Source organism: Cariama cristata, unplaced genomic scaffold, assembly GCF_000690535.1.
Source record: "Cariama cristata isolate BGI_N322 unplaced genomic scaffold, ASM69053v1 scaffold198, whole genome shotgun sequence".
Classification (NCBI taxonomy): Eukaryota; Metazoa; Chordata; class Aves; order Cariamiformes; family Cariamidae; genus Cariama; species Cariama cristata.
Window position 1 is genome coordinate 117,622 of NW_009630431.1, and position 11,511 is coordinate 129,132.

Genomic DNA, 11,511 nt, shown 5'->3' on the forward strand with positions numbered 1-11,511 from the left:
AGGAAGCAAGATCAACTTTATGCTGAAGGGTTAGGAAACCTAAAAGACAAGCTGAAGTCCTAAGTGAGAACCCTTGGGTGGCTTTGGTGATAGCCAGGACAAGGAAGACCCACTTTAATTCATCCAGGCAGGGACTCTTGCTTTCTTCTTGAGCAACAACAGTGCATGTGCTGGAGCAAACATAGGTTTATCCTGTGTTCCTGGTGTCCACACCACATTTACAGGTCCGAGTCAGTCCTTCTGTACGAAAAGTTCTCCCTGAAGACTCGAGATGGATTTTTGTTTGGTTGAGGACAGAGTGTTCAAGGGCAAAAGGATGAGCTCTGTGGATGCACCACATTGACACATTGAGGAGTATAAACACTCCGAAATGCCAGGGAGATAGTCAGTACCAGATAACTGTTCTCTGGTGATTTATATCTGTCTGTCTTAATTATCTATATATCCTACTTGTCATATGACCTAACTCTAAGCTCCTCATATTTGATGCATTTATCCTCCCTGAGCTCCTCTAAGAAGGTTCCCTCAAATGTTGTTGTCTCCCTTTTGTTGATGGAGAAACTGAGAAACAGACATGCAGGGACTTCCCTAATCACAGGAGAATCAATAGGACAGTAAGGACTTCCTTGCAGGTTTCCTAAATCCAAAACTAAAACAGAGAACCTAGGATGTGCTTAATTCTGTTGGTGTCATGCCAGACTTTCCATGGGACTCAGAGATCTGAGCAGTAAGATGGACAAAGCCAATCTTTGACTAGCCCTTTGATATGACCAGCATGACTAACTCATTTCCAATTCCCTTTTTGTCCTTGGCTGATTTTAGGACAGAATCTGTGGCTGAGAAAATGCTTACCAACTGGTTCACTTTCCTTCTGTACAAGTTCCTCAAGGTAAGAGGAGCAGCATGCCTGGATGAACAGCTACTTTAATACATTTCTTCTTGGTGAGGTTTGGTTCGGGGCAAAAACTTCCCAGATGTAAAGGAAAAGGCTTTTTTTCTCTGGAAGGAGCTCACTGCCTAATTGGAGAGGGGCTGTTTTCTGATCCAGGGAGAATAAAGAGGGACATTGTGTTAGAGAGGCAGCCTGTTGGTCTTACAGGTGGTGGGATTGAAGGGTCAGTGCTGAAACATGAAGGATTTCAGAGCCTGACGGAGACCTATATTGAAAATGCTGTCCTTTTACTAGCAGACTCAGATCTCCATTATGTGGTGACCCATATTTTCAATGCATAGTGGCTGGAGATCTCCTCCCACCCCAGTTCAGAAGCAGTACGGAGACCCAATGTCTTCATCATGCCTGGTGCCTTCATCATACTTACCTGCTTTATACACACCATAACCAGATCCCTGCTTAGTTTAATTTAGGCCAGAGCCCAAGCTTTTCTTGGCATTAGGCTGTCTCAAGCCTGCCCTGGGCATGGCCATGCACCCCCTGAATTCAGAGAGCTGGAAGTAATACACGATGTAAACCTGACTGCTGCATCCAGAACCCAACATGGGCTGAGGTTGTTGCTGCTTTGTATCCCACTGGGAGGCAACATTGGCTTTGCAGGGCACTCATTAGCAAAAGAGCGAAAGGACTTGAGACACACTCCAAGCCCTCGCGTTCCTACTGGAGGGTCTCTCTAGAGTGATGTGTAGTAAAAAAAAAGAGTCTTTCAGTCTTTGAGACGTGCCGCTGACTGCTGGGTGATGGCAGTTTCCTCTTGGGGACCCACATTGAGCCTCAAGCATCCTAATTGCCAAGGTACCAAACTCAGAGTCAGCCTTTTTGGAAAGAGCTGGGCTCTGCACCTCCCCCCAACTCCCAATGCAGTTGTTTGATATCCTTACACCTTACGGCCACGTTTGGACAGAGTAGCCACCCTGTGCTTGGCAATTCAAGGCTTTACAAATCAATCCCCTTCCCCTGAGCCTTCCCCAGGCACAACCAGTCCAAGGATGAATGCATGGGAAAGTTTTGAAGGTCCCTAGAAGGTAATTTCAGTGACTTCAGTATCAGATTCCTGCTTTCAGCTGAAAGGAAAGGATATAAGGAGGTGACTCTCTAAAGAGCTGCTTTTATAATAGGCTTTTTTCACCCCACTCAGCTACTTGTCTTCTTGCCTTAGCCTGAACAGAGGCCTGATAAGGGCAAGAGACAGGCACACAGAAGCAATATGCTGCTGGCAGATAAGCTAATTAAGTGGGAGACAGGTGTAGGAACTGAGAAAGGGGCCACTTTGCTTCAGATTATTAACTTGTTTTTGCTGGGATTTACGCTAGAGGAAAATGACCTCGCTCATTGCGTTGGGACACATTGCAAGGGGAGGGGGCAAGGTGGGGAGCAGGAGAGGAAGGATGGAGAGGTGAAGGGGAAGGGAGGCGATAGAAGAAAGCACAACGAGGGGTGCATGGCAGTGAATATGTGGAGGGAGGGCAGCAAGGAAGGAGAGGCTAGGAAAAGTGTGGGAACAGGAGTGCAATGAGTGTGAGTGATGGGAAGGAGAAATGAGGGAGAGGTGTGCTTTGGTGGTCCTGCCTATGGGCTGCTTGTTGCTGTCCTGTGCTGGGCCCCACACATCTGACATCACCGATGCAACCATACAGATCCAGGGGCACATCTCCCCTGGATCATGGAGCTGCTCCTCCCTGAGCATCCCTATTTGCTTCTAGCATGAGAGTGCTCAAGGGAGACTGTGAATTCTGCTCAGACGCCCAGGACGGGGCATCAGCAGTCCATCTCCCTTTCAGACCCATCCCACCACTTGCCCCAGTGCAAAGCTCTGGCCTTCTGGCAATCAACTTGAACAGCTCCTACAAGGCTCTGCTAGCCCCAACATTGCCAGGGAGCACTGATACCTTTGTCCTGTGACAGGACACTCGAGAGGGCTGGTTGCACACTGAGGAAGTGGAGGATCACCTCTGTTCCAGGGCCATATGGAATAGACTTATTTCCATTGACGCAACTGTCCTAAGTGGTTGGGGAAGGCAAGCCATGGCAGTCATTGAGATGCTATGTAGGTTGGGTTCTCACCTCTGCTCCTCCTGTTTGACCTCATGGTTGTCTCTCACCCCTGCAGGAGTGTGCTGGTGAACCTCTCTTCTCCCTTTTCTGTGCCATCAAGCAGCAGATGGAAAAGGGTCCCATCGACTCAATCACTGGGGAGGCCCGGTACTCACTGAGCGAGGACAAGCTTATCCGACAGCAGATTGATTACAAGACACTGGTGAGTGCTTTGACCACATCTTCCAATGGGCTTGTCCAGGCTTTTCTAGCAAAAGGGGATTTAAAGAAAAGCAGCCAGTAATGGGCATTCTGACCCTCTGGGACAATTGATTCCTGCAACTCAGCAGGGTAACCCTGCTGAAGGCTGAGTACTGTCATCCCCTAACACAGCAAGGTTTGTGGCTGAAGTATCTGCTTGCAAAGCATGTTTGCCAAGATGGCTGCTTCCAAGTTACTTCCATTGGGCCCTGCCCCGTGCCCAGATAATCTTTAGCTCCCCAAAGACATTGCCTGTTCTCTGAAAGCATCTGCATTCATTGCAGGCTAGGCTGACAGTGCCAAACCTTTACCATTGCTTGGATTAGATGAGGTCCAGGAGCATTGGAAAACAAGTATGAATCTTGTGTCATGAAGATGAAGACAATAGATATGGGCAATTTGTTCTGTTAGACAAAGTGCTTCCTAGTATCTACCTCTTTTCCCTGGAGTGATGCCCACCCTTCCAATATCCCTCTGAGTTGTAAGTCAAAGGTAACAAGCTTCCTATAGCGGAAAGGTGGAGTTGTCACTGCAAGTCGTCACCACCCTGAGGTCTTCCCTGAGAGAAGTGTGATGTCCATGGTGGGGTTTCTTCATCCTCACTCTTGGGTTCCTCCAAGGATGTCTTCATCCCTGCTCTCCCCACCACCTGCTCCCTTCTCCCCGGTCCCCAGCCCCAGTGGCAGAGCTGCCCCGTGTCCAGCCCAGGCAGACAAAGGGCTCTTGGGCACACAGAGTGTCCCCAGTGCTGAGCTCAGGTGGGTCGGGCACAAGGCCCTTGACCGTGGGACACTTGTGATCACTGGGACACCCAGCTCAGGGCACAGCAACTCCAGAGATGTCCTGAGACCCTGCGGTGTTGGCTAAGTACAAAGCTCATGGCCTTCTGCAAGTGACAGCAAAAATAGTTCTATGAGGCTATATTGCAAGGATCTTTTCTAGAATAATCCTCACCAAAAAAAAAAAATAAATTTGCTTCTCCAATGAAGATTTCAGCATTAAGGAATACGTTAGAGGTACACAATGGAGGGACCTATTAGATCTGCTCTAGTGCTAATGCAACTGTGCCTCTTGAGCAAGCACAAGTCAAAGAAAAATGAACTTGATTTAAAGAAATAAAATTAATCCCTGTCACTGAGTCATTTGCTTCAAAATGTAATAGTCTGCATGGCAAAAGATACACATTGCATATGTCCAGCTTTAGCTTCTACTCTGAGATTACACCCTTTTCCCACTTGATTAAAGAGCATCAATTAAAGAGCATTAGATATCTCTTCTTAGTGTGTTTGTGGGCCTTCCCTTTTTCCTGGATACACTAAATCCACTGAGCTTCTAAGTCTGTGGGATGGAGAACACTTTCTAAGTCTTCCGTGATCCTTGTATTTTCTTTATTTCCCATGTCTTTGTTCTCAGAAAACCCCAAGCCCAAATTTTAGGATGGTCAGAGGATGCTCTGAACTTATCAGATTATTTTATTTGCACTTTCAGTTGAGGGACATTCATCTCACTTAACTTTAGCTAGCTTTGAGAGCTGTGTCCAGTCCATGTTAGTCTCTCGACATATCTTAGATCTTAGCTCAGGTGGGCTGATGCTAGAAATGCCTGCTGTTCTTCAGTAACTACAGACAGTCTAAAGCTGAGCTTTGATTGAATCCAAGTCTGATGAGGGGCTAGACTTTATTCTCAAATAAGACCACAATTTTGTTTTGCATATTAGAAACGTGACTTTCCTATTAAATCAGCAGCGTAGTGCTTCTTTTCTATTACGTGTGGTTGTCTAGCAATTTGGGGCCTGATCTCACATGGAGAGAGTGAGCAAAAGGAAGAAAAATGCAGACACAGAATGATCACTTTCACCAAAGGAAATCCCTCCGATCCTTTTAGACTTGATATAAAGCAGCCAGCAAAGGGTAGTAATTATACATCAGCCTGAACAAAGCTCTCCTCCATTCGCTTTGTGTCGTTTGATGTTAATCAGCTCTCCCTCTTACATCTCAAGAGCAGACAAATATATCCCGATAGGAATCTCAGCAGATTTACAAAGATCAGCTTTGGTGAAGGAGATTAAGAAGAAGCAGAATATGAATAGGATTGTTCTTCCTTTCTGTTTCTCTTTATTTCTGTTTTATTTTGACCTTCCTTAAGCAGTCTGTCATCTTTTATTAAAAATATATAGTAATGAAATAAAGCAAGAACTCCTTCAGTATTTGTAACACAGGAATTCCCTCAATGTCTCCTGCTCTCTACCAGATGCACCAGGTCACCACTGCGAGTCTGCAGTGTGTGTGGCTAAAATTCATTGGGTTGTTCACGTTTCATGAGTGCTAGATGACTGCTTGACTGACTTAAATCACAATTCCAACAGCGTGGCACATTGAAACAGGCTGTTTATTGTCATTATTCCAGGGAGAGAAGGCCGGGACTTCTTTTGGAAGGCATTTATTCTTTAGCATTCATTAATCATGACCAAATATTTTAAAACATGGTTTTGAATATGGTTTTAGTGAAAAGCAGATCCAAAGAAACTGGCTTATCTAGGGATAAAAAAGAAGACAGAGCACATTCAGACATCTGGAATTATTGATTTTACAATACACACCTCGCACTAAATTTAGATTGTTTCGGTCTGATTTCTCTCCAAACCAGATTGCTCCGATCTGCTGTCTGCCAAGTCCTACAGTTTTCCAAGGAAGCAACCCTCAGTATCTTAGCGTCTTTGCAGTCTATAATAATTTCTGTACTTACAAGGGATTTTTCAGTCCAGGAGAAACTAAGCCAGTTACAGATGTGATTTGCTAGAACAAATGTGTTGCAGCTAAACAGTAGATCTTCTCCCAAGCTGTATACCTCAGAGAAACACCCCCTTGAGTTAATGTCTTCACTAGCAGTCAGTGTTCATCGTCTCTGGTCTGCAGTGTTATTAAAAAAACAGCTAGATGATTCTTTCTATGAGAGACAGGAAGATCTCATTCCAATGCCATCTGCCTTTGCCAGGAACCGTGATTTTTTTAACCATTCACTAAACAAGAGTCCAGATGCGAAAACCTCTCTCCCTATTGCCACTGCTCCACTGTCACTGGGAGATGAAAGACCATCCATCTCCTGCGTCAGCTTCATTTCGGTTGATACAAATAATGCGGGCAAGCAGAGACCTCGATGTATGTCAGAAGCTGTCAAGAGTATTGGTTAATTGGTGCTTGGAGGTGGTAGGTGGGAGCTGCCCAGTACATCTTGAGCAGTGGCATGCTCTGCGTGGTCCTCACACACCTCAGCAGCCCCAGTCCTGAGAGCATAATCAGATCATCTCTCCTGACAACATATTCCAGATGGATAAAGATACTTTCAGTTGCCTTTGGTTAAGGCTTTTCAGGGAATTTTGGTGGCAGGGAGAAAACCACTACCAAGATATCAGAAGACTCTTCTATGCTTGACTTTTTTTAGGGTCCTTCTCCTCCTTGTTCGCTGCCAAATCTCACTGTATGCTAGCCCCCTTGAAACTTCCTTAACCCAGGCTAGGAGGGAGAGAAACATCATAGAATCATAGAATTATGATTGGGAGAGACCTCAAAGATCATCGAGTCCAACCATAATGATGTCTGTCCCTGGGACAGAAACTGCAGCAATGTCCTGGTCTCAGGGCAGACCACTCAAACACTGCAGAGAACTCAGAGCTGGGGTCGCCATATGAGTAATCACAAGCTGTGCCTTTATTATTTAAATGCAAGTAAGCTGTAGTGGAGATCAGGGCTTAGCTGTGCTAAGCTTTGCATGTATATATACACTTAGAGACAGCTCATGGCTAGAAGGGCTGGCAGACAAAAAAAAGCCCAAGGATGTAGAAAAAGGTCAATAAACACAAATCCAGTGAGATGACATGCCCCAAAGTCATAAACAGTCAGTGGGACAGCACGGCTCAGAGGTTATTACTCCGCTTGCTCCTACTCCTATATCTTTTCATGTTGACCCCACAACTGGCACCATCCTCATGTTATGCTGACAGAGACCTCAATGCACGACAGAGCAGCAGTGACAAGTGCTGCCGTCCTCTCAGTGGCAAAACATTCAGTATCTCCTTGAGTGACACTGAAGTCTCCTTTCCCCTTCATCCACCTTGCCAGCTGTGCCCCACAGGGCTCAAAGGCTGGGGGTGGGTGATGGAGCAGCAACAGTGAACGCATTCAGGGTATCAGCATCACAAAACTTCCCTCAGAGTGACTAATCATGTAGGAATACAACACAGGACGTTTCAGGGGTTTCTTCCCCACCAGTTGACATTGAAGATTTTGTTGATGTAGTTGAGCCGCACTGCAGGAGCAATGGGATTAGTTCTCTGTCTTACATTGGTTGTTATGAGGACAGCTCTGAGTGGAAGCACAGGGCACACCTCACTCTTCCAGTGAGACTGGAGCATCTGAACTCTGCTAAACCGATGAAGTTAATGCTTATATTTTTTTCTCCTGGTCATACCCTACAAGGGACAATCTATAGAAGCCTGGGGTGACAACAGAGGAAATCCTTGGGAGTATTCCCACAGAAGTAGCAGGAATCTTTCTTTCCATTGCAAACACCTCATTATGAATAGGAGCTTCAGTCTGTTGGAAGGGGAGCAGAGATTTTCAATCTGTGGTGTAAGGATGACTTCTGTAGGGCCCATGACAATCTCCAAAGAACAGCCATGTAGTGGTGCAATACACAAACGCACCCTGCAAAATTCCTGAAGTCTTTGTACAGAGAAAAGTTTAGTGCTCTACAAGAGAACAGTTGGAAAACACCAACTGAGAGTTGATATGAAGTCTGGGGCATATATCTCAAAGCTACTGTGCTCTGGAAAGGCTGTTGGTTTCTGTAAGCAATGCTTGAATTCCCTAAAATGTTGAAAGGAGCCTCATGACTGTTACTGAAATGAACACACTGGAGTTCAGGGGTTTACAGGTACTATCAACTGCCCCCATCTATGCTTGAAACCACTAAGAGCAAACTTCTCTCTGCACAGCCCTTTGAAATATTGTCTTCCCTGCTCCTTCTTCCAACTGACCTGGATAAGAGGAAAGCAAAAACTACTGTTATCAGGGCATGAATGATCGTGGCTCACTCAGGCAGAGTTTTCCTGCCAGCTTCCAAAGTTGGCACCCTGTGAAATTCAAGGACAATGAAGTTATAAGAGCAAATCACCATTGTCAGCTTCCAGCTGGATGATAGTCCGCATTGCATGGTGGGTACTGGTGTGGTGGACACTAGCCAGCACCTGAAGGAGATGTTGGATCTTCTGGACCAGATGTTGATCTGACAGGGTAGCCTAGATTATTCTAAAGAGCCCTAAGTGCCTTCATGTGGGGAACTGAACCCCAGGTGTTTGTATCAGAGATGAATCACACCACAGAGCTTATTCTGACTGGCGTCAGCTCATTTCATCTCAGCTGAGCTCAGATCACTGAGAGGGACCTGCAGGGTAACTTAGTCTCCAGAACCATGTGTGATACCCATAGCACTCTCAAAAGAGCTATCCCAGTCTGCCATCACTGCTTCATATAATAGAATCACAGAATCATTTAGGTTGGAAAAGACCTTTAAAATCATCGAGTCCAACCATAAACCTAACGCCACTGCAGGCTCCCAGCTGTCAGGTGTTTATTTTTTGGATATACCAGAGCAGTTCACAGAAGAAGAGTTTTTTGCAGGCAAGGAACAGGCATAACCAGAGAGGGCTGCAGCGGGCTAGATCAACTAATAACCTTAACACTGGATGCATTTCAACAGTGCTTTTTATGTATAGTTCTGTGATCCTTTCAGATGAAAGCTGCCACAGAACTGTAAATCTGTGCCGTTATTATTATCTGAATTGATGCTTCTTCAATACTCCTGGAAGTGACACATAAATAATAGCATTATGATCTAATCAATATCTCATATTTACATCTCCCCTTTCATCCAGAAAGATCACAGAGCTCTTTGTAAGCAGTTTCTTCACAAGTCCCTCTTAGTTGAGCATAACAGCACCAAAGGGAGCCTGGTGAGCCAATATATAATTATACTGATATGATTTCACCCAGTTTCAAGCCACTTTGAGATCCCACTGCATCTCAGCAGGTTAAGATGCAAAGTGATGGAGAGTCCATTACCTATTGCGTACCACAGAAGGGAATTTACAGTCCAGGCAGAATTTTTCTACCGCACCAAAACTAACATGGCTGCACTTGTAAAAGTGGCACAGGAACATTTAATAACTGTATATAGCCGGGAGCATTACTGAACACTCCTTCCAAGTGCAAAGGTGTGCTAAGTTTATAAAAGTTTATAGGCATCACACTCCTGTAACCAGAAGAGAGCAGAATGCTTGACATAGACATAGCCAAGAGTTAGCAGGCAAATTGCTGTTAAACACTGTGTGTACGTGTTTAAGGTATCCCTCCCTTCCTCACCATCCCATATGCTTTGCATTTACTCTTGGACACAGTCTTTGGAGAAAATTAATTCGCCTTCTGAGAAATGAAAGACCTCTCCAGTTGGGTCAATTTTCTTTTTCTATATGTGAAAGTAGAAGTTGCTGTTGTTGTTTTATATTTCATTTTTTAAGAAGCCCTGAATTCAAATTAATAACATTCTTCTGAGAAGAGTCTGGGTGAGTTCCATGGCTGTGCAGAAGATGGACAAACTTAAGGCTGAGAGATTGAAGAGCACTTTTACCTGAATTGTCAAAGTCAGATGGCAATGCAAGGAGGGCACTGCTGAATTAGGCCACCTTGCCAGCTCTCTAGGGAGCATGGGATGGGTCAGAGGCCAAGGAAAGCTCTGGAGAGCCTTTTGGATATCAATTCAGCTCCAATCAGGGTCAGGCCTGAATGCATTTTTAATGGTTTCTATGAAAAGAGGGTGTCAATGACCATTGTCTGGCACCATCTGGGTGAATGCCCTTTCTACTGAGAACGCCAGAACCTGAGCTGGTATTCAGGGGCTTTCTGTTATTTACTGAAGATGCCAAGTAGATGAGGCTCAAACCTAAGGGGCTGTTCCCACAAGTGTAGTAGTTTCACCTCACAAAGATAAGCAGCATGAGACAAAAGTTCAGGAAAACCTTTGTATCAGCCTTAAGTCGCTGGTCACAAGATCTGGAGCACTTAACTGACAGCCAAATGCTGAGTTACCTTTAATTCAGTAGGCACAGACAGTGGGAAGGGGTTGAGAGCAGCACAGGTGTGGATGCATGGAATCCCCTGGTGTGAAACCAGATCTCTGTGCCCTCTTGAAGGAGGAAATACTCTTGGTACACATTTTTCCCCTTATTGCATCCTAGATCCTTCTGGCTTGCAGGACACAGAGACCTGTAAGAAGGGCAGCCAAAGGGTACCTGTGCTGCTGTGAAATATGTGGTGGGTTTCGCTGATTCTCTTTCAGGTCCTGAGCTGCGTGAATCCTGACAACGTGAACAGCCCTGAGATCCCAGTGAAGATCCTGAATTGCGACACCATCACGCAGGTCAAGGAGAAGATCCTCGACGCCATCTTCAAGAACGTGCCCTGCTCCCACCGGCCCAAAGCTGCTGATATGGACTTGGGTATGTGAGTGCACAACGGGGCCTGATTGTCCCTGGGCAGGGGGGAGAGGAGAGGTGAGACAGCCAAACTTAATCCAGATGTTCTTTGCTGGGGCAGGTACCACCTTTCCAGACTGAGTGTAAACTTGGTGCTTGTGCAAGGCAGAGCAGCAGCAATGGTGAGAGGGCAGAAGAGACTGATTAAGTTGATTCATACGCTCCCGGCTTATGAAATCTTTGGCCTTGAGGACTTAAAAAGACCGGTAGTCACCTGCTTTTCTCTCCACAGAATTCATCTTGGGCAAGGATATGGAAAAGGCATGACGGGCTATTCTCACCGTCCTGTCGGAGACCCCTGGAAAAAGAGTACCAAATGCCCAGGGTGATGTTGTCAGCAGTGCTCAGGCTGCAGAGATTTATTCCTAGCTCTTCTCTGAATAGTGAGGGTTTGGATTATATATATCTTCTTGCTGAGATAGTCACAGCCCAAGCAGTATTAATTACTTGTTGTGCGGGCACAGCAAAGGAGATGAAGCATCTTCCTTTCAGTGGGCTGCATCCATCTCACCCCTGACTGCTTCCTTCTCCTGCCAGCAACCCCCCACCAACAGCAGGGCTGGGAGCTGCTGCTCTGAGGTTTCCTTTCTGCAGAGGACTAGGAGGTCTTAAGGAAAGATTAGTTCTTCTGTTTATGAATTCATGCTTCCCCCACCCCCCCCACAGGCACTGTTCC

At 45.8% G+C, this 11,511-nt stretch overlaps 1 protein-coding gene across 1 annotated transcript in view; it reads left to right on the forward strand.

Moving 5' to 3' along the window:
• LOC104165769 (plexin-A4) overlaps positions 1-11,511 on the forward strand; it is a gene marked incomplete at its 5' end in the record, with an annotated part of 154,549 nt that overhangs the window by 113,968 nt on the left and 29,070 nt on the right. The window contains 3 exons of the mRNA XM_009705507.1: positions 823-889; positions 3,063-3,209; positions 10,640-10,799. Of these exons, the coding sequence (XP_009703809.1) occupies positions 823-889; positions 3,063-3,209; positions 10,640-10,799 (374 nt within the window). The remainder of the gene's footprint in view (positions 1-822; positions 890-3,062; positions 3,210-10,639; positions 10,800-11,511) is intronic.